We start from the raw sequence: 23,985 nt of genomic DNA on the forward strand, positions 1-23,985 counted from the left end.
TTACCTGTACATCACAACTTTCAATCGATTTTAGATATGTCAAAGATGGTAATGTGGTAGAACGTTTTATGGGTTTTCATGATGTTTTATCTGGGCGCATAGCTGACGATTTGTTTAATTTTTCAATTCGTACGTGTGACACCTATAATTTTAGGCAAAAGTGAATTGCGCAAACCTATGATGGGGCTGCGGTCATGGCCGGCCATTTAAATGGTTTACAAAGTAAAATAAAGTCCATAGCTCCTCATGCATTTTTTACGCATTGTCATGCCCATGCCCTAACTTTAGTATTAGGCAAAGCGTGCAACAACATAAAAATTTTCGCGCCTTCGGCGGGCTTTTCTGTGTGTATGTAGTTTATATGACTTAAGCCTCCCTGTTTTCCAATGCACGAGCCGTCACTGGTTTTATGCAATATTATCAAATTTATTCAGTAACCTTCTGGTGAAAGAACCTGATATAAATTAGCTGTTGGAGCGTTTAAATTATTTTTGAAAGTCCGTATCTCAATAAATATTCATATTACTGTGTCGTTGAACGATTCTTGGCCAATTTTTCGTTATTAAAATTAAGAGAAACCGCTGTCGCAGCAAACCGAAAAACAAACCAGACGTTTTACAATGACGTTGCTTTGCGAAATTCCGTTCCAGAGATTCAAGCTTCGAACAGCCCTGAAGCGGTTGATCTACATCTACAGTAATGCAGGAAAATGATTTGAGGAACATCACAAATGGTGCTTCGATCCTGCTCCACGACAACACCTGCTTTACGTTTCACAAATCACTGTCCGAAAATTGAAAGAATTGGGTGTTGAAGATCTGTCTCACCCACCATACTGCCCAGACCTCTCGCCAACCGACTGTCATCTTTTCAAGCACTTCGATAACTTGAACACTGGTAGAACCTTCCCCAAACCAGACAAAACGGCTTTCGTCGACTTCATCGATTCCCGAGCTCACAATTTTCTTGCTGACGGAATTGTTCGACTTGTGTTACTTTGGCAAAAGTGCACTGATTCAAATGACGCTTATTTCGAATAAATTGAAATAGTATTCACTGAGATTTCGCAGTTTAAAGTAGACTCATAAAAACGGACAAAACTTTTGAAACAACCTAATAGTTACTGAGAGAATTCATCTAGTTCAAGTTGGAATGATTCTGCAACGTTCTGCTGACGCACTGCGAATAGCCATGATGCTTTGTAGGTGGCTCGGGGAGTTATTAACATTGCCTACCCAGGACACGAGGCTAATACCAGTGTAGTAGACGCCGATGACACCAAGAAAAAAAATAGTAACTGAAATAAATCTGTGAAAATTTGCCGCATAATGGCCACATATTCCTCAAATCTATGATCTTGAAATCATATGTTTAATTTTTTTCAACCTGGGGTTGAAATTTCGACTTTTTACTCTAAATTTTGACATTAATCTCGGAATATCGACTTCAATTTCGAAATCATGAATTTAAACTCGAAATTTCGAATTTAATCTCAAAATTAGAACTTCAAACTCGAAGTTTCGACTTTTATCTTGAAATTACGACTTTAATCTCGAAATTACGACTCTAATTTCGAAATCACGACATTAAACTCAAAATTACGACTTTAAACTCAAAAGTACGACTTTAATAGCGAAATTACAACTCCAATATCGAAATCACGAATTTAAACTCAAAATTTCGATCATAATCTCAAAATTGCGACTTCAATCTCGAAACAACGAATTTAATCTCGAAATTACGACTTTGAACTTTGAACGACTTCAGTCTCAAAATTACTACTCTTATTTCGAAATCATGAGTTTGAACTTGAAATCACGAGATTGAAGTCGACTCAATTTTGAAATTACGACTATGAACTCAAAATTCGGCTTTTATCTCGAAATTACGCCTTTAATCTCGAAATAATGACTTCAAACTCAAAAATTCGACATTAATCTCGAAATTACGACTCCAATTTCGAAAGCACCAATTTAAACTAAAAATTTCGACTTTAATCTCGAAATTTCGAATTTAAAGTCGTTCTTTTGAAAGTAGAGTCGACTTTAATGATTTTGAAAGTCGTAGTTTCGAAGTTAAAGTCGCATTTTTGAGTTTAAACTCGTAATTTCGAGACTAAAGTCATAATTTCGAGATTAAAGTCGTGATTCCGAGATTAAAGTCGTAATTTCAAGATTAAAGTCGTGATTTCTAGATTAAAGTCGTAATTTCGAGTTTAAAGTCATACTTTCGAAGTTAGAGTAGACTTTAATCTCAGAATTTCATGTTCAAAGTCGTGATTTACAAATTAGAGTCGTAATTTCGTAATTAAAGACGAAATTTCAAGATTCAAGTCGTAATTTTGAGTTTAAAGTCATTTTTTTTAAATTAGAGTCTACTTTAATCTCGTTATTTCGAGTTCAAAGTGGTTATTTCAAAATAAGAGTCGTAATTTCGAGATTACAGTTGTGATTCCGTGATTAAAGTGGTAATTTCAAGATTAAAGTCGTAATCACGAAATTGAAATCGAAATTTTGAGTTTCAAATTCGTAATTTTCGAGAATCGAGTAATAAAAATATATGGACCTTCTTCGCTTCCATAATACCTACTCTGCGTACTCGCCAAGAAAAGTTCATGAACTCAACGCAGCAATTTATTTTGTTGTTTGTTAGATTAACCAGTTGTATTTTTTGCCATTGTAGGAGCATGTGAGTATGAGAATGAAATCGATGGAAGTGAAGCATTGTTTTATTAGAGAAAGATATGATCTCAGCATTTTTTAGATGCCCGTCAAGTGGTACAAAAATGTTTATGGTTCAAGTAACGAAATTTTCAACTGGTTTGGTTCCATAAGAAAACTGCTTTTTTATATGAATTTTCAAAAAAAACCAATAGGAAACTGACTTCCGCTTTTTGAATACACCACAGAGTTTTTTTTGTTCAAAACATGTGTACAAACACATTTTTTGTATACATACGGAGTAGTATAATATATAAATTTCATATTCTTTGAAACACAATAACGTAGAGGAGTCGTTTTTCGCTGCTTATCTGGGTTTTCAACTCTCCACAATCTAATAAATGAACAGAACTGAATCGACAAAGAATCTGCTGAAGCGTAATAAAAGGCAAACTGAAAAGTTGAATCCGAAAAGTTACTGCCTAATATAAACTACAGAAAGTCCAATTAGTCAGTAATTTTTCTTATTCATTACTTTCGAATCGATTATTCAATGGCAAAAATGAAAATTATATACTTGGTTTGCTTTAATGGTTTGGAAGTAATCCTTTTCCGAAATACAAAGAAATTACTTCTGAAACCTTCTCAAATGGAAATACGTATAACAAACGTCAAAAGAATGTCATATTCAATAGTCTACAAGGAAACCTAAATATATGAGTTCCTGTTTTTTCATCGATTATCAAATTTATAGGCAAGTTTACGAATACGACAAATTATATTATTGACTAATTGATCTCTCTAGTGGTTAATATTACGCAGTAACTTTTCGGAATGAACTTTTTGAATTACTTTATCACATTTCAGTAGATTCTCCACTGATTTAAGTTTAGCTTTTAGTTTATGGAAATTTAAAACAAATATACTTCACTAGACCAGTGTAATTTCTAAACATTTTTTAGAACCCACCATTCATGAAGTTGAATTACAGTTAAGAACAATTGTTTTCACTAATAGTAATACTTCTTGTATTTCGAATGCATAGTTGTTATCGCCTTTATTGCCATTGTTCAGTTAATCAGTGGAGTTTGAATTGTGGTATTTGATATATTAGTTTTGTATTATACGCATTAGAAAAAGCTTTGTGAAAATGATACTGTTGATTTTGATATGCATGTTGGTTCATTTATTTAAAAAATTCACTACAATTCAAACGTATTCTGAGTTATTGCCAAATTCATCACTCCAACGAGTGTTTGTTACGTGAGTGCCAAAAGAAAAAATAATCAATTTTTCTGATATATTTCATTCAAGTACCACCCGCTTTCTTTTGAAACAAAAGCCAAAAACTTATTTTCCCAAAAAATAAGTCACTCCTAAAAATATAACCGTCTCAGTTTAAACTGGAAAGCTCTTCCGAGGGACCGTTACAACGATAATGGGGATCCCCCTCACTACACCTTTGCTGTATCAGGAAACTTTTTCTGGTAGTTGGATCGATCGAAAAGAGCGAGTGAAGTGGTTTGCAATGTCATTTGATTTGCAATGCCATTTGATTTGTTTCCGTTATAGTTCTTGACAGGTCGCTTGAAGACTACGATTCACAAAAGTGAACCATCATCTCAGGATTACTTATGTCGATGAATTAGCAGCAGTCAGTAATTCATTGCTGAGTGCATCTGAAATGGTTTAGTACGTCGGAAACCGTTTTGAACGAAACCTTCATTACTCCATTGGAGCAGAAGAATACCATTTTGAACACTTACTGTTGAAAAATTTTGTACATTATTGTTTCTCACAACTTCTTTGTTGAGATGAAAACCGTAAAGTTGAGCTTGGGAATAATGATCATTCTTTACAAAAACAAAGCAAACAAGAATTTCTAATTTGATGAAAACGAATATTGTTGACTTTATGCTTTTTATCGATTTCTGCTGCATCAAATTGTGAAAAGTAACCCCGTTTGAAAATTATGACTTAGATATCACCTCTCTCCCGAGGGGTTGGAAGTGGTATAGAGAAATGTTTGCCAAAGATTTCCATTTGTAATACAAGTGAATAGCTTCGAGCTATTTTTAGGTAAACGCCAACTATGAAAAATTGACCATTTGTTTTTCTATTATATATAATCGCTCTTTTCCGTCGTTTCGCATTCACCTAAACATATATGCTACTTTTACAATTCCCTTTGAAGTTTTATCTCCTCTCGAAACTCGAAACTAATCTAATACTCTGTAATACAGGTCTTATATGACGGCAAGCTGTCTAGTGCCATCGTGTTCATGTATAATCCAGTAGCAACAGACACTCAACTATGTCTGCAATCGGCGCCGAGAGGAAATATGTCTTTCTTTGTCCACACGCCCCATGCTCTCATGTTGCAAGTAAGTTATTGAACGTTTTTTTAAGCGAACACAGTGTCTTGTTATCTGTTATGTTACTTCAAATATTGAACAGAACGGATTAGATTAGATTCAATGGACATTTTCAATTGTAGAAATTGTTGAAATTAGTAAACAACAAAAATTAATTGTCGCTCCGGGGCGACTTGACTGATTCCAGTGGCACATTTGCTTTTTCAGCTGCAGGAAAAACCCGGAAAAACCTGCAACACCACATCATCTGAAGATCTTGATCCTCTCTTATATAGAATAAAATCTAGGGTGGCTCCAAGGGCTCCAATGAATTCAAGATATTGCCAGAATATTTAGTGACACGACTATCGTCAAACCTAACCAGATTCAATGGCAGAACCACAGTGAACATGCATGAAGATTAAAATAGTGGTCTGCTCGATTGAAGTGTTCATCTATTCCATGTGACCACATGTGACCCATTGTACATCCTCCCGAGGAGTTGTCCTCCTAGGTCATCGTCCATCTTGTCCTCTCCTAGAAGGTGAACAGGTCATTAGGAGACATCTCCTTGATATTGGCAGGTGTAGGCCAAGACTCGTCGAACACACACTCTCTTTGGCAACCTTGAGGTATCTCACGGTGGCCTCCACGAAGGTTTTGAAAGGTGCAACGATATTACTGTTGTTACGCGGCTTCTTCAACCTTCTTGGGGTTTCCTCCGTGGAGGTGAACAAGTGAGGAAGCTTTCCTGCAAGGGCAGCCGGTTCCGTGCCTTTATTCAAGTCAGAAAGTGCCGCAGAAAGTGCCCTTGGTGTTGGAGGTGATCTGTCCAGCCTCATTCCAAGCGATAAATTGGGGTGAACATTTCTGTTTATCCCCAGCCACCGCCTTAGATTGAGGTGAGCACTTCTGTCCAGCCTCGGGATTGGTTTTTGTTGTTTCTGTTTTTGTGTTGTTTCATTCATGTGTGTTCCCACGAGTAGCAAGGAAGAGTTGGACACTTCTGGCAGAGCCCCGCATTACCAGAGGTAGGCTGATTACAATGAGGTTTCTTCCAGTTCCCCAAGGGGATCGTTCGTGACCGCATATCACCCTGCGGCCATTCAGCTGTCAGCACGATTCCTTACACCTTGGTTTGGGTAGGCTGGTCCACGGTGGCATGTTTTGCAAAGGCTTTTGGGGTTTCAGTTCCCCCCACTCTACTTATTTTTGCCACTGACCAGGACCCACGGAGATCATCAGTGTTATTATTAGATTAACTGGTGTCTCAGGCTATAGATTATATAAATAACGTTCAAAAGCCTAGTGGTTCCTATAGGGACCACATCGTTTGCTAACCTGTATCATACCACCCCTAAATTTTAAACCCAAATGGGGCCTAAAATTATAATTTATAGTACTAAACGAACATGAAACCCACCTCAAAATAATTGACAAAGATTAAAAGCAGACCAATAATGTTTGCAACGTGTTTGTTTATAAAGGTAACGCGAAACCTTGCTAGGTATTCAAACGTGTCTTACACTTTAGACGCCTGGAATAAACTTAAATCAGATCAGTGACGATATAGGTTTCTAATAAGGTATAAATATCTAAAGCAAATGAACTTCAAACGTTCAAGCCAGTCTCTATATACCTACACAGTAGGTTAAATGGACTGACGCCTATCAGAAAACAACTACTCCCCTGGCTAATACCACGAAGGGCGTTGGATTATATCCGACAGTTGTTTTCTGATAGGCGTCAGTCCATTAAACCTACTGTGTAAGTATATAGAGACTGGCTTGAACGTTTGAAGTTCATTTGCTTTAGATTGTTGACTGCCAGTCTTCAAGCATAGCCCACTGACTAATAAGAAAGTTTTTCTTCCTTATTCAGAGGAATCGGGCAAATTACGGATATGCAGTTGGTTAGTACCTCGTCCACTAGATGGAGTGACATTTTGTGATATTCGCTCCAACTTTGGAAGAGGAATGAAATACTCTGAAAGAATTCCGATTTTCAATTGTGGAATATCATTGACTTTAAGTTGATGATGGTCACTATCTTGCACTGATGAGTGGCTAATAAGCCCGAAACCGGTCTGCAAGTGTGCCCGTTCCATAATTGAAGGTCGACTCTTTCAGTTGTATTGCTAATTGCATATGCAGGGAATTTTCTGTGAAGATTCCTGCACTGACGCCTGTCGGATATAATCCAACGCCCTTCGTGGTATTAGCCAGGGGAGTAGTTGTTTTCTGATAGGCGTCAGTCCATTAAACCTACTGTGTAGGTATATAGAGACTGGCTTGAACGTTTGAAGTTCATTTGCTTTAGATTGTTGACTGCCAGTTTTCAAGCATAGCCCACTGACTAATAAGAAAGTATAAATATCTGTAGTTTCAGCAAGCGCTTACTAGAATTACAGAATTTTTTTTAGATTTGTGGTACTTTGACGGGACCACCTGACACACACAGTATATCATTTCTTGTTCTCTTTCCGTCGAAAATATTCAGATCACCTGGAAAATACGTATCACTCGAAATCATATATTTCTTAGATTTTTCCAATTGTCTCATCGTGGCTTACCGGAGAGGGCTGTGGTCCGTTTAAGAGATTAAAGAGGGGTGAAAATTCATTAAGTTGATGATCCAGCTGATGAGCTAGAACCACAGTTTACCTTCCTTTGTGAAAACATATTTTTTTAGAAATTGCACGATTTTGTTGTCAAGATTCAGCTCACTCTAATAACTAACAAACATTTTTTCACGTGTATGTATAATTTGTATTGAAATGAATTAAATCTGATCCATTCTGGCGCACCAAATATTATATGATCAACTTTTAAGGTATAGTATGATAATTTTTGTGTTTATTTAGGACGTGAAAGCTGTGATAACACACTCCATCCATAGCACTTTGAATTCCGTAGGAGGGATTCAAGTTTTGTTTCCCCTATTTTCTCAACTAGACCTGCCTTACGAATCCAATGGTTCATCGGACATCAGAAGGGATCCTACTTTATGGTAAGAATTTATTTTGCTCTCCATTCAACTGTTTATTTACTCAGTGAAGGAATGAAATAATGTTGATAGGATGGTTCACCCAACTCAGTGTTCCCGATTTTCTTTCTAACGATGTTAGTTGAGACTGCTCAACAGGAATAAAAAATTCTAGTAATTCGGGCCCAGTTGTAAAATCGAATCTCAGTTGAACCTCTCAACTAAGAACTTCGTTTGTATACTGTAATCCATTTCACGATCGAATGTTGAACCGAATTTAACAAAATGAATTTCTAAGTTAACTTCTTGGGCGTGGCAAAACTAAAACATATACATTGAGAATAATTTTGATAATGATATGAAAGGTGAGCATTATTTATTGATAAACAAAGAACTTCCCATCGTAGTGAGAAAAATATCATAAACATATAGAATACCTCTGAAAAAATTAAAAAAATTTGATATTACAAAATACAAATGTACATGTTGATATTATATGCAAATTGCACTGCAGTTTCTTCCTGCTCGTTTAGTTTCCTGGTTCATTCAGAACCATACAATCTAATATATAAAATTTTCTTGTAAGTGTTAGTTGCCATTCTCCTCGGAAACCGCCCCAAAGTTTTTTTATATGTATATTCAGTAAGTCTGAGAATAGTTTTCATTCTAATTTCCAAAAGGGTATTCCACCCCAAAAATTTTTTTTAATTCTTTGGAAATTTTGTTTGTTTTTATTTTTTATGATGGGGTCATAAAAAATACATGTAACCCCAATTTTCACCCTTCTATCACCAACCCCTGTTTTTTAATAGTCATTTTAGTAATCCAATCATTTTTAACCCTGTCCATGGATCAGTTATTCTGGCCATTCTTCTCACTCAGTTAACGAAATAAGGATGAGAACGAAGTCGGTCTCCTGTCTTTCTCACACGATACGCCTTCTCTCACTCCCTACACAGTTTTCGGCCACTATTATTGTTCATCCATCGAGCGTAGATACAGTTTGCGATGCCACCGAAGCTGTAAATTATCTAACAGGGTTTTTGTACCTACTCATTGTATTTGCCAGGCATGTCACCGCATAATTTACAACTGAACCCACCACAGCTGTGCAACAGCACACGATTAGTCATTGAAAAATAAATTACAAACGTAGGATTTTTTTGTTTTTATTTTTTCATGATGGGGTCATAACAGTGCATGTAACCCTCAAGTTTCACCCTTCTATCACCAATTCCTGTTTTTTAATAGCCATTTTGGTAATCCAATCATTTTTTATCCTGTCTATGGATCAATTATTCCGGCCATGCGTCTACCGATGTACTTCTCACTCAGTTAACAGCACGGAGTAGGTATGAGAACGAAATCGTTCTCCAGTTTCTCTCACATGATACGCCTTCTCTCACTCCCTACACAGTTTTCGGCCACTATTATTGTTCATCCATCAACCGTAGATACAGTTTGCGATGCCACCGAAGCTGTAAATTATCTAACAGAGTTTTTGTACTCATTTTATTTGCCAGGCATGTTACCGCATAATTTACAACTGAAGGTTGGATCGCTTCCTTATGCGAACTCGCCACGGCTGTGCAATAGCACGCGATTAGTCATTTAAAAATAAATGAGAAACTTTGTTGAAGCCAGTAGTCGAAGCCATCATTTCAAATGGCAAGTTCCAAGGTGAAAATATATTTGTACCACGAATCCTTATTATACCTACAGATGTGAAAATTCATTTTAAATATGTGCAATTTCCAATTAGATTGGCATTTACAATGTCCGTTTGTGGCTTTAATTTGAGCACACATCCAGTTTGTTTTTGATAGCTAAATATGGACTAACGAAAAATGTAGACACTACAGCATTGAAGGATTAATATTATTTGTAGGTTTAGGTTAGGTTAGGTCCAAAGTGAGTGGGTCTATTTGACCCTTCACCTCAACCCGCAAGGGTTCATTGTGGCTCACACCTATTCACACTCGACCAAATAAACCCAGGTTCTTAATGAAGCCGATTAGTTTGTATGATGAGTGGTCTTTCAGGTCAGATGGTAAGAGTACGGCTCTGCCGAACTATAAAACCTGAATCAGCCCCTAGCGGGACAGGCACAAAGTGTGTACTCTGCTGCCTCATCATTTTCCAAACAGAGGCAACATACACTGTCTTCCGACAGTCCGAGTCTCTGCATATGATGATTCAAATGATAGTGACCTGTAAGAAGGCTGTTAGATATCGTAGTTCATCCCTACTGTAGTCCAACAACTGTTTGGTATCAAACTTCGAAGGGTGAATAAACGGCTTGGAGTGAGCCAATCCTGAAAAATTCTGCCAGAAGTCCATAAATCTTCTTGCCATCCAGGTGTTCAATCTTTGTTTGGCAAAGCCTAAAGCGATGCCAATGACAGGTTCTGGTCCGATGAAGCTGCTTGCAGCACCATCCTTTGCAAGGGAGTCAGCAGCCTCATTGCTTTCCAGGCATGTATGGCCAGGATTCCAGACCAGAGACAATCTGTTGAGTCTTCCTATCGAGGAGAGTCGTTTTTGACAATTTGCCACCCATTTAGACGTTGCTCGGTAGTAGCCAAACGCTTCTAACGCCGCTTCACCATCCGAGAATATTTTTATTGACTTGTGTATGAGGTTGGATTCTTCCGGTCTCTCAGCACACAATTCAATATCGTAAATTTCCGCTTGATCTTAATATTTCCTTCTCCCAGAGGATCTAGTCCTCTCTACTCGGAAACATTACTTTATTAGGCAGTTTGTACTTGAAAGTTGAAGGCATAAAGTCAGAGGACATTTCCAGAATGCTGTGATTTCCAGTGTTAACCAACGGTCTGTTGCAGTCTGAATTAAATCGATTTGTGCAATTGGCAATGTGCACAAGTCTATACGCAGTCCATCTAGCCTCTCTCTCCAGTGAAGAGGACGAAGATCTAGGAGGATCTCCTTGCCCGCTGACGGTGCGGTACTAATGGCATCGCTGATAGCCTGACAAGCCTGTCTCTGTAAGCCAGAAAGCTTCACCTGGACCGTTTTCTGCAAAGCCTTCGGCCACCAGGCAATTGCACCATAAGTGATCATTGGTCTGACAATATAAATCCAGTGGATTTGTTTGGGACCTGAACCCCAAGTTTTACAACAAATCCTTCGACATGTCTATAGGGACAGTCTGGCTTTGTGTAAAACTTTCTCCAAGTGAGCGTTCCAGGTGAGCTTGTTATCAAGGACAATGCCAAGATATTTCACCTCCGTTCCAAATGGAATGACCTCACCAATAAAGAAAAGTGGCGTTAGATCGTCCAATTTTCTCCGCCTGGTGAAGAGGATTATCACAGTTTGGCTGGGGTTGACAGACATCTGCCCCCTCAGGCACCAACTCTAAACAACGTCCAACGTGCTTTCGAGGATATAACAAGCTACCATACTATTTGTAAGTGTAATTGTTCTGATAGAAATAATGTATGTGCCAAAACAACTTTGGTCGGGTTATCCAGTATTTTTATATTTGTGGCAATCACTCCTGCCTGCAGCTGAGAGAAAATTTTCAATAGCATAAAACAGACATGTTTTATACTAATCATTCCATATGAAAAAGTTGTTTTACCTGTTTCTATAATTTTTGCATATGTTTCTCTAACATTTCTAAAGACATTTATGACTTTGGAAATCCATTCATCATCGGTAATTCCTTAGGAATTTCTAAAAAATACATATTTTGGAATAAATCAGGAAAAAAATCAAAACGATAGAGAATTCAAATTAAATTTCCGGGTTAGATTATGTTCCTCTTGAATTGAGCTTAAAAAAATCTATGGTTTAGTAAATCTCCTCTTATGTGGCAAAACGGGCCAGTTTTCCGTTGAACCTGACTCGTGCCACTCAATCTTATTCGAACCAAGCTCAAAATTTGAACCACGTTTGAACTGTGATTGTTTAACTGGGCCTTAAAATCCGATTAGTTTTCATTTATTTATCGGAAATGTAATTTTTCAATATATTTCCATTGAGATAAGATTTGTTTCAGCTCAAAACTCCTGGGATTCATTTGTGAACTAGTGGAAACTTCTCAAACTGTACAGCAACACATGATACAGAACCGAGGATTCCTAGTTATTAGTTTCATGCTGCAGAGATCGTCAAGAGACCACTTGACGATAGACGTTTTAGGATCGTTTCTCAGCTTGACGAAGTACCTTGTTACTTGTTTGAGTGCCAATAGCGAGTTACTGCTTAAACAGGTATGTTTTTTGTTGGAATGGTGTGCAGGACCTACTTTGTTCTGTAGGGTAGTAGAAGTTGACGTGAGGATAGATTTTTAATTTCGATTCGAGACTTAGTCATGAGTTCAACAAAAATATTGTAGTTTCTAAAGTTTCTTACTATTAATAAATGCATCTTCTGGGTACTGTCAAATTGGTAGTTGATGTAATCTGTGTTCTTTATATCATTAAGCTCAGTCCAAATATGCAGAAATCATCTGCGATATATTCTTGAAAAATAGGAAAATATTAATTATATAAATCAATGTTACTCTATTTTATATCTGGTATTTCCTTAAATAAATACTTTTTCGGACTTGATTTTTCCATGCTGCTTCGAAAGACATTATAACAGGGGTACACTTCATCTGATTGTAATTTTCTTCATCATTAATTCCCACATTTTTTTAAAAAAAGATAGAGAAGTAGAAAGTCAAAACCTTTCTTTCACAATTCTTAATTATTTTAGAAGTTTTTCAGTCGACTTCTCAATACTACTACTACTCCTTAGTTTCACTCAATAGAAAGCTTAATTATTCTTTTTCGGTTGTTACAATGCATTATTCCATTCATCATATTACACCAGTCGCTTTGCTACCAGTGATATCAAAAACCATTTCCTCAAATATTTGGAAGGCTTCAATATCTTGAGCGATCATCAATATGACTTTCGGAAACAAAGATCAACAGGCTACCTCACCCATATTTGGAATAACGCAATCGAGAAATATGGAGAATCAAGGGCTGTTGTGCTTTATATTTCTAAGGCATTTGACCGTGTGTGACATGAATGTTTGCTGGCCAAACTTCGATGCTATGGCTTGTCAGATAATTTTTGTGTATGGCTCTTTCACCATCAACGCTGGTGTTCCCCAGGGATCCATATGACAGCACACTTATCTCGTCATTCCAGTTGGATTTCAGGACTATGGAGGCACATATTCACCGGCAGTAGGAGGTTGCATATCTTATTGAGGATCTAGAAGTGATTTCGAATTGGGGTGAAAGTAACCAGATTCAATTCAATGCCACAGAAACCCAGGCATCGGTTTTCTCTAAGAAGATAAATGTCTCCGAACCGGATATAATAATGTCAGGTCTGACGATTCCTCTTTCTGCTTCGATAAATTTGTTGGGGGTTAAAATGGACACCAATATTTCTTGGCACAATCATGTCGCTGGAATTGCAAAGGATGTTTCTCAAAAGCTTGGAACACTGTTCCAAACCAGAAAACTGTACACACCTCAGCAACTTTTGAAGCTTTATAAAACTCAGATCAGACCTTCTTTGGAGTATTGTTCTTATGTATGGAGCTTTGCCCCCAAACATACCCTGAAGTTGCTGGATTCTATCGAGAAAAGAGCCATCCGCCTGATTGGAGACGCGAACACTGTACTGAGGTTCAACTCAGTACACCTCTAACTTCACTGTTTAAGAACCCTTTCATCTGAAGTAATGCGTTCAAGTGGAATGAACTTCCTGATAACGTTTTTCCAATTGGATTTAATCTCAAGCGATTCAAATCCAATGTGGATCACTACCTTCGCACAGGCACCGCACTGAGAGCGCCTGAACGAGTTTCCTGTAGTGCTTGTGTTTTGTCCTTGATAAAGGTTAAGAACCTTAACCTACTTAGACCAACCCACTACAAATATTTCAGATTTTCTGCACAACAAAGGTGTGAATATTGCATTCAAAACCAACAACAACTTAGGCATGCACATTAAGAATAACAAAGATGAAAGTTCAGGTTCAGAAAAATCGGGAGTGCATAAATTACGAGTATCATGTGGGTCATGTCCGATGTTTTATATAGGTCATACTGAAAGAACGTCCAAAGACCGCATAAAACAATCTCTTGAACTTTCTGAGCAATATTTCCCCAATACCATGGATCACTTTTTCTACCTGAGTTATTTTTTGAATATGCGTCAGTTTGATCTTCCTCTTGAAGATGGTCACTTGGTGATCGAAACTTTGGTATTGGGAAAAAAACTCCAGTAATATTCATTACTACACCAAAGGTTCCAAACAGTGCATCACAAGTGCAGGAAATTCAGCAGAAATATTTTTCCTTTCACGTTCATTACAGTGGAATATGGCATACAGATATACAGTTGATGAGGACTGAATACCTAATTTGTCAGAAGCTAATTGGTGTTAACCAACTGTCTGTATATGTGATAATTTACTGTTCGAACGGTGGATTACGAATGTAGACATAATATGCTGATATATCTAAGCAGAGTTGTTTACCAGTTCATTTCCGCAGATGATGTGTTTGTTCATAACATCCCGCAGATCATCCAATTTATGGGGATAGGTTGATGATGAATAATAATGGAAGGTTTAAAGCAGAATAGAAATCAATAAGAGAAGTGATACCTACTCAGTTTCAGGTATTCCGCAGTGGAAAATCTTAAATTTTGAATGTGGCGGCGAATCCAACAAATTTTCACAGGACGGACCAGTGAAAACGACACAAAGTCGTTCCGATAGTTGACGTTCTATAAACTAATTCAGATTCATCGAATTTCATTATGGCAGGGGATATTTCAGTCATGTTACTGCCTTACTTCCTTGAATTTAATGCACTAGAGATCGAGAGAAAGTTTATTTACTTATTAAAGAGTGACTCATTTTACAAACTTTAATCAACATTTCTGTAGAAATGAAGTCGATTTGAAGAAAGTTATTTTTCAAATTCCAGCTGAAATTCATGTAGTGCCATTTTGTGGAAGAACGAGTCATTTTTTCTAAGAACAGATTTGAGGTTTAAACCTCGCCAAGTGTTGAGACTGGTGATTTTCTGCTACCCTATAGTTATTAGATAGATGGATAGATAGATAGATATTTATTCACCACTTGAATGGGGTATATTTTTAGAAAAGAAAGGTTTTTGTACTTTCTACTCCTCCATCTTTATACAGAGAAATGTGGGAATCTTTCAAACAAAAAAAAAGCAATCAATTACAAAAAATTTACTCTATACAAAGATGTGTAGATTATGCAAAGAAGTGACTTTCAGACAAAAACTGGGAGAAAAATCCCAATCGCAACAACTACTTTCAGTCCCGGTTTAGGACCTTCCCTAAGATGTATATTCTTTAGGAGACTATGTGTGAGAGACAGAATTCTCAAGTCTCTTCCTAGTTTCAACAAGCTATAGTTCCGAAATAATTACTCTTATATGAACACTGAATTATACAAAAAAAATTCCCTATTCAGTTTAAACTCCAAACATTCGTTATGAAATTGAATCAGATGTCTTTTAACATAATTGATTCGCAATATAGTTTATAAAAGAAGTAAAATTTCACTTACATGGAACATTGTTATCCTCAATTAGTACCTCATCAGCACCAATCTGGATAACAACACTCAATACATTCGTAAAATTATGACTTTATGTTACGAATGAGTTGAATCTTCGCACGAACCGATTTAATTTTGATTTTGAAACTGCCGGGATTCAATTTCCTCACTTGTGCTGGAAATATTGTGAATGAATCCAATCTCAAAGAATTTTTGCCCGACATAACCAATCTATATCTGGGTCTCTTAAGTAAATCTCCCGACTTAGTAGGATAGTCATGAATGAGTTTTGCTAATTTGGATTTCCATTGTTTATGATTCTAAAATTATTTGCAAGCTTTGAAAGAATAAATGAAGTTAAATTTATATTTATAATAGGCAGTAAAATGAAATGAATTTACAATAAAACAAATAATATAATCAAGATAAAAGATAAAAATGGCCACAGAGTAAAAAGAAATAAAAATGAGCAAAAAATTTAAAATTAAACAATTGCAAAGAAAATTAAAAAAGATTTCAAACAAAGTTACTTCACGACGTTTCGATTGTTGCTATCCACAATCGTCTTCGGATGATGACTGGACTATTCCTCTGAGAGATGACTATTTATAGGTCATTCGAACGTTTTCAACTAAACCTTTTTTCCCTTGCTCCGCTTCACCGGTTTAGCGGGAATTAGCCATTTTCCCACTTGATTACAGGTCCTTTGAGCTTCCTCCCAAACCCGTGCTTATACCTGTGGACGATATCAACTAGGAGAAACACTGGTTTAAGAGGAAGCTCAAAGAAGCTGCACATGTTTTCCATATTGACCTTTCTTGTATCATCCAGAAAATGGATTCTATAGTTAACGCTATTTCTTGGGAAATTTTATCAACATCTGGCAAAATTTTCGGTTGTCAAATGATTGTTATCACCCGTATATGACAAACAGAAAAAATTGATTCCCTAGGAAACATTGAAAAATAATCCTGACAAATGCTTCACAACCCTAAAATATAATGTCAATATCTTCAACTACTACAAAATGGAGGAACTTTTAATAATTGGCGGAATGCATTGACATTTAACTACATAATATGAGGTAATAAGCTCGAGGTCAGTTCAGAAGATGCTCGAAATGGTTGCCCTGAACTTTTTGACACATGAACAGCCTATCCGATATTCCAGGCTGAACATTTTCGAACACAGTAACGTATATCCAATATTGAAGTAGGTTCAGTTTCGTACACCTTTTGCTTCAAAAAGCCCCATAAAAAAATCCAAATGTGTCAAATCTGGCGAGCGGGCTGGCCATTCTGTAGGACATCGACGGCCAATCCAACGACCGGGAAAAGTAGTATCCACGTAGTTCTTTACTTGTCTGGAGTAATGTGGTGGTTCTCCATTTTTTCGGATATTTCGATTTTGATCAATAAATAGAGGTTCTACAATATTTTTTCATAATATTTCTGCCAAAACGTGTCACTCCAATAACGGCAATTTTGTCTTTGAACATTGTGCAGATAGGTAGGATGCCTTGAAATGGTTTCCGTCAAGATTTCGCAGAATTCCGTTCTTCGATCAGGGTCATCTTCAGTTAATTGGTGTACCATTTTAATTTTGAATGGATGATACCTATTCCTCTTCAAAAGTCTCCACACAGTAGGAGACACCTCACAAACATTCGTGACGGAATAAGTAGACTGTTCAGGATTCACTACTATCTCACCAATTATTTTCACTTTCTGTTCTTCCGGAACGGACGGATGACCTGGGGGCTTTTTTTGTGTACACTACCGGTAGTTGTGAATTTGGATTCAAGTTCCCTCAAATATTTTCTACAGATTGGACGATTCGGAAAACATTCATTGAAAATCATTTCGATCTCGTGAAAGTTTCGCGTCGCACCGTGAATAAAAATCTCTTAAATTTTTTCTTCCAATGGACGAGAATTGATCATTTTGGAGATTTTTGACGTGGTACCTTTCTCATAGTAAAACCGAAAACTAAATGAGAATATTCTAACTGGACAATGATGTTCATTGTCGTACTGACATTTTTTGTCGTTTTTATGAACAAAAAATTACTCAAGAAACCTTATATCGGATTGTTGGAATTTCCATATGGCAGATAAAAAAGTATATTTCTAAAAATATGGATATAAATATGTTTGTCTTCAGGAAATTATTAAATCTTCCGCCATTTTGTAGTAGGTGAAGATATTGACTTCATATTCTAGGGTTGTGAAATTTTCGTCAGGAGCTTTTCATTTAGTTTTTTTCCCAGATGGCGCCCAGTCGCCATCTTCAAAGTTTCATCTGTCAATTTCACTTCAAAATAAAGTATTCATGCATTAATTCCATTCTCCCAAATTTCAATTTTTTTAGTTTACCCGTTCAAAAAATAAAAGCTGGGGACATTAAAAACATGCACTGTATGTTAAACATACTACAACATATAAAATTCGAATGGTAATTAAAAAAAAACACAAGAAACATCAATCTGGAATGTTTATTTTCAATTTCGTACTGTAATTTACGACACAATTCCAGGTACTGGTCACTAACATATGTTTCAATGTTTCTGATTCATTTCAATGATCATAAATTTTTGTTTATGTTGCATGTGCATGTTGACTTTATTTTGAGTTGCATTTTTGCACAGTATTAATTTCATCTGACTATTTAATAGGGACTAGCTGAATATGTTGTTCAATATGAATATGGAGGTTAATGTTAATGTTAGCGAGTATGGTGACGGAGTAAAAATATTTGAGACCTGAAACTATTTTCTGACTACTGTTGTTTCAAAAATTAAAAAGTTCTTCAATCCTTACAATATCCACGAGAATAATATGAAATTTCCAGCGTTAACTCAATATTTATCTTTGAAAGCCGTTTCCAGGAAAATAATTCGGATCCACTCACATATCAAATAACTTCAACGTAATTTATATCATTGAATCTCAAACGAACAAGTATGTATTGGGATATAATCCAAACTTCGGGCTGAAACTTTTCGAATTTTGTATTTTCTGTTTACTTTCATGATTGAGTTCATCTGGGTGTGAGATGTTGAATTTGTACAAACCGAAACTCAATTGATAATGGTAACAGTATTGGTTACACTCAACAAATGTTTTTCCCTGAGAATAATATTGACTGAAACTTATGATTTTTATCCTATTCCTTTATGCTATTCACGAATGTATTTAGGGATCAACAAATCCCAAAACTCAAAGCTTCTTATGCGTTTTCAATCTTGTACTTATCCATGCATGTAACAGTTTTTGTTTCACCTCAGCTTATTTGATGAATAACTTTAATAGACAATGTTGGCTATCGCAATTCTTGAATTTCCATTCGAGAAGTTCAGCTCATGGAGGTTTTTGGCGTACTTGAAGGTGATATGATTACAAAAAAAAATGAAAAACAGTTAATCTAGCTACAGTTATAGCATTTACTCTCAACTCTCTGAATGAAACAAAACGGAATGATGTTTTGGTTGGTGTCCGGGATTTGCCGTGGTTTCTTTAGTTACAATATCCAAACGTTTCAACTGCAACTGCGGTAGTTATCTTCAGTGGCGTGGTTGAAGTATCAACTGAAACTGAAGCTCTCATTTCTGCCATGTCATTTATAGTGATGATTTTTCGCGCGCTTTCTGCACTTTCGTATCAATTGACGTATCAGTTGATAGGTCGAGAAGAGTACTTTGACCACGCCACTGAAGATGACTGCTGCAATTGCAGTTGAAACGTTTAGAGATTGTAACCAAAGAAAACCACGGCAAAATTTTTATGTTCAATTCAGGTTTGAATATATTATTATTTATGTTGTTCGTTGTCATATCTATATATTGCGATTTATTCATCCATTTTATTTGTTTATTTATCCAACCATCGTGTATATATTATGTTTTTACTATATACCATGCGAAATCACACATAAAACACATTTTTTAAAAATGTTTCTTTTGTGATGCCTCTGTTTGTTTACCTTGCTACTTTATATTGTTGTAAATCATGCCCTAAAGGAAATAACGCTGGCCGCCACTGGTAACCATAAACCAAACGTGGCGTAGCTCAGAGCGTGGGAATATTCGATGTTACCTGCCGCTCGAGAAGGAGCAAGAAACGTGCCCGATATCGATAGAACTTCGGCGAAATTCTACGATGTTCCATTGCGATATTTAAACGCTGGCTGCAAGCGTATTCAGACAGTCAAGTACACAGTGAAGTAGATGTAACAGTGCGGTACGCGAAATGATCTAGTAAGGCAATAGACATTCATATAATAGTTGAAATTTTTAGTTGGAGTGTTTTTTGTATTCCAAGTGAAATAAAGTTAAGTTTAATTATTCAGTGTAGTCAATTATTGGCGAACCCACGGGTAAAAACGTAACAATATATTATATCCTTCATTATTTCGTGAATAAACTTATTGTTATTATTATAAAACCCGAAAACCAACCAAAATATTAATGCCAGCCGTTAAAGCCTACATCCCTATGAAACGGAATGATATTTCTGATCTAGAAACAATTGAGATTTGAATAATAATTGATGTCATGGATCTACTGAAATTCTTGTTTGGTATCTTGAATTGAAAAGGTGATTGGTGAAATAGTCACTGAATACTTCAGAATTTTTTTGTGGCATTCCTGGATGTAATTTATGTACTTATACCGTACTCTTTTTAAATTATCATCTTTCTCAGATATCATCCACAGTTGTAGTAACCTGGAAAATCTGCTACCTTGTTTCTCACTGCTATTTCTCAAACTTTCAAAAAGAAATCTATGTACGCCTTCTGTTCAAAAAATAAGGTGAATTTTCATTTTTCCCAAAAAATATTCATAAATTTATATTTTTTCCCCTTCAAATTTGTCCCCCCTCATATACAGGGTGTTTATTGAACACGCGGCAAAAAATCAAGGGACCTATCTTTGGGACCATTCCAGGGATATTTTATCCTTTGATAATTTTTGATAGGGCGCTTTGTTTCGAAGATACGGGGCGAAAAAGAATTTTGACAATAACAATTTTGGTAATTTTAAAATTATTAACGTAGCCGAAATAAAAGTATAGCGTACTACACTGGACCATCCAAGTAATGAAAAATCTAACAATTCTGTTCGACAACATTCCGATTACTACAAACAGCTGCATACATTCAATTTGAATAGTATGTCTCGTAAGTGATCCTGGTGTTTTTGAAAGAGTTTAGGAGTTGATGAGGAGAAGATTGGATTCTTACATCCGAGCGGGGGGTAGTTTTTTTCAACAGGTCTTGTAGATTAAGAAACATTACATGTAATTTTTGGTAATGAATTGTTATTGTAGAAACTTTTTCCGCTCCGTATCTCCGAAACAAAGCGCCCTATCAAAAATCATCAACGAACAAAATATCCTTAGAATAGTCCATAGAATAGTCCCTTAAGTTTTTGCCGCATGTTTAATGAACACTCTGTATAATACACGTGCCAGCATTTTTTCCAATGCTCGACCAAGTTCTGATATGCACTTTTCTTTTCTTCTGAATCGTCGCAAAACGCCGGCCTTTCATAGGTCTCTTCAATCTTGGATGCATCAGACTCTACTATTGTGTATATAGGTACAATAAAATTTCATTTTTGTTCTTTGTTCCAGTAATTCCTCTATATTCAACATATGAGTCACCGATTCAAAAGCTTTTTTGACAGATATTTCTGTTGATGTCAGTGACTCATCGAGACATTTTTTAAATTCAACAAAATAACCCTTCACACTTGATTATCGCGTAGGCAATTGAACTATCTTGAAAAGTGATGGAAACGATATAAATGCAAACAGAAAATCATACGTCCCAAGAATATGTGTGACGTCATAAGGATTGTATATGAGTCGGTGCGGTTGGCTTGCTGCCAAGTAAAAAGTGCGCTTTTCAATATATTCAAATTTGGAGAGGCTTAAGAGTCTAAAATTGCTGTGTGGTGCAAAAAAATATGTGGGTTGTACTCATTTTCTCTTTCTGTATGACAAAATTCGGTCAGATTCTACTACCCCTTTTTGGTTTTTCATTCCTGATGAAGTCAAGTTGAATAATGATAAGAGAAATTAAAATGATCTCCTACCACGTAGTAACGGCTACACCCATCAATTTATATCAAGTTGAATAGTGTTATTATGTCATTATTTTTGAGGTCAATTATACTGTTTCAGGATTCTTTAGAGATATAGCTATCTCCAAACACTTTATGCTGGCATATTGTAAAAATATAATCGCGCCTACGCCAGATATGGCGTTTATGAAAGGCAATCAACCAGAAAACCAGAACTGTACAGTATATTCACTAAATGCAAATAGTTTTTTATGATATCCTCGCATAAACCCATTGCGCTCATTAATAATAGAACATTCGTTTTTTGAAATATATCAAGAATATAGAGTCATTCATCGGGCATAAATATTCGCTTTCGATCTATATAGGCGTCAAAAGAAAAAAATCAAAGGTAATATTTTTCCACTACTCATACAATTGGTGATTGGTGATATGATTTAAACGTTCTACAATAGTTTGGAATTTAAAGAAAAATTGTACTTTAATGACCTACCGAGACTTCTGATATCACCAAATTCTCACACATTTTTTCAGCGGTTGGCTGTTTGAATTTCTATGGTTTTCAGCACTTTTGAAATTTTCGTCCAAGGTAAAATTTTATATTGCTTAACTTAAGCAATATAAACAGATATTTTTCGCACATGAAAAATATCTGTTTGTGACATACGGTATAGAGTAAAGTATGAGTAAATGATATAACGCAAATTAGATTAAAAATATCTGTCACCAATTTTTTTCTTGAGGGAGTGAGTCTTCATTAAATTGAAAAGGTAATTGAAAGAACACTTGTTCATAGTTCTATGGTCATAAAATCTAAAACAAAACTCACAGGGCCTGAAATCTTACATGAGCTGTACTCGTACTTCACTATTTCAGCTGTTTAGTAGTCATTTCCAAAAAAGTTAACAAATGACATTAATTGTTAAAAGCATTTATAACAGTCAGCAATTGGCATCAGTGAGTGTGCCACAGAAACAGTATTTACTATCAATTAAACAACATATATGAATGGGTAAGTACAGGAGCAGTGTGAACTATTTTGATTTAGTTATTTTGCTTTTCATTCCTGACATGGCAGCTGCTAGACCATGTCCTCTTCAACCCGGCGCTCTGGATTTACACACCTGCCTGCGTTCAGACGAGACTTTATTCTTATCTGGCGACGGAATTTTTGTCCGACACCCAGATCTACTCCAACGTGAGGAGGGTGTCGACGGTTCTCCAGACGGTGCACACGCTCAAGTACTACTACTGGGTCGTCAATCCTAGATCCAAGAGCGGAATTTCTCCCAAAGGATTAGGTAAGTTTGAAGACTCCTTACGTCTAATACTTTTTGTAGTTGAGAGTTTTGGTGTGAGAGCCAATCGAGAAAACGATTGCAGATGCATATTTAATTCTTATCTGAAAACCTCTTCGAGAAATCTCACTAATGCTGAATGAATTTCAGATGGTCCAAGACCAGCCCATAAAGATATCCTCGGCATTCGCTCCTACATACTCCTCTTCCTCAAACAACTCATCATGGTTGGCAACGGCGTCAAAGATGACGAGCTGCAGAGTATTCTCAACTACTTGACGACTATCCACGAAGATGACAACCTGCACGACGTCCTGCAGATGCTGATCTCGCTGATGTCAGAACACCCTTCGTCGATGGTGCCCGCTTTCGACGCTAAATGTGGTGTCAGGACAATATTCAAACTGCTTGCCTCCGAGAGTCAGCTCATCAGGTTGCAGGCCCTCAAATTGCTCGGATTCTTTTTGAGCCGCAGCACACATAAAAGAAAATACGACGTTATGAGTCCGCATAACCTGTACACTTTGCTGGCTGAGAGGTTGCTGCTCAACGAGGATACTCTATCTCTGCCTACTTACAACGTCCTCTACGAGATTATGACGGAGCATATTAGTCAGCAGATCCTGTATACTAGGCATCCAGAGCCGGAGTCTCATTTCAGGTTGGAGAATCCAAGTAAGTGCTCATATTCATATTTGTTGAATTATTGTTAATTATCTGATTTCTTTGAAATGTGATTATTGTCTACCTAAATAATGCAGCTTCTTGTATACTCCCTTTTTGAATGACCTAACAAAAATACTGTTTTCGACAAGTTTTGAAAATAAAAAGTGTATTGGGAGATCAAATATGACAAAATGGTCAAGGCCGTGGACTTTTAGAATGTCTTCCTGACATTTCGCTGGCACGAGTTGCTAGCTTCTTCAGAGGTTAATACATCCTGAGCTATCTCTGATGTTTTAGGTACAATCAAAATATGCGATGGTTGATATATCCAATGAACCTCATTTCATGTCCAGTCTTTTT

At 36.5% G+C, this 23,985-nt stretch overlaps 1 protein-coding gene across 3 annotated transcripts in view; it reads left to right on the forward strand.

The window, feature by feature from the left end:
- Positions 1-23,985, forward strand: part of rg (A kinase anchor protein rugose) — a 941,222-nt gene that overhangs the window by 609,433 nt on the left and 307,804 nt on the right. For 2 of the 3 annotated variants that reach the window (XM_074183270.1, XM_074183271.1), the window contains exons 11-15: positions 4,904-5,044; positions 7,878-8,023; positions 12,027-12,240; positions 22,740-22,962; positions 23,110-23,634. In XM_074183270.1, the coding sequence (XP_074039371.1) occupies positions 4,904-5,044; positions 7,878-8,023; positions 12,027-12,240; positions 22,740-22,962; positions 23,110-23,634 (1,249 nt within the window). Of the gene's footprint in view, positions 1-4,903; positions 5,045-7,877; positions 8,024-12,026; positions 12,241-22,709; positions 22,963-23,109; positions 23,635-23,985 lie in introns of all 3 variants that reach the window. The other variant, XM_074183269.1, reaches the window with a different exon arrangement.

This window comes from Leptinotarsa decemlineata, unplaced genomic scaffold, assembly GCF_025532065.1.
Source record: "Leptinotarsa decemlineata unplaced genomic scaffold, Ldec_3_MD MMD2_tig00026336_RagTag_RagTag, whole genome shotgun sequence".
NCBI lineage: Eukaryota > Metazoa > Arthropoda > Insecta > Coleoptera > Chrysomelidae > Leptinotarsa > Leptinotarsa decemlineata.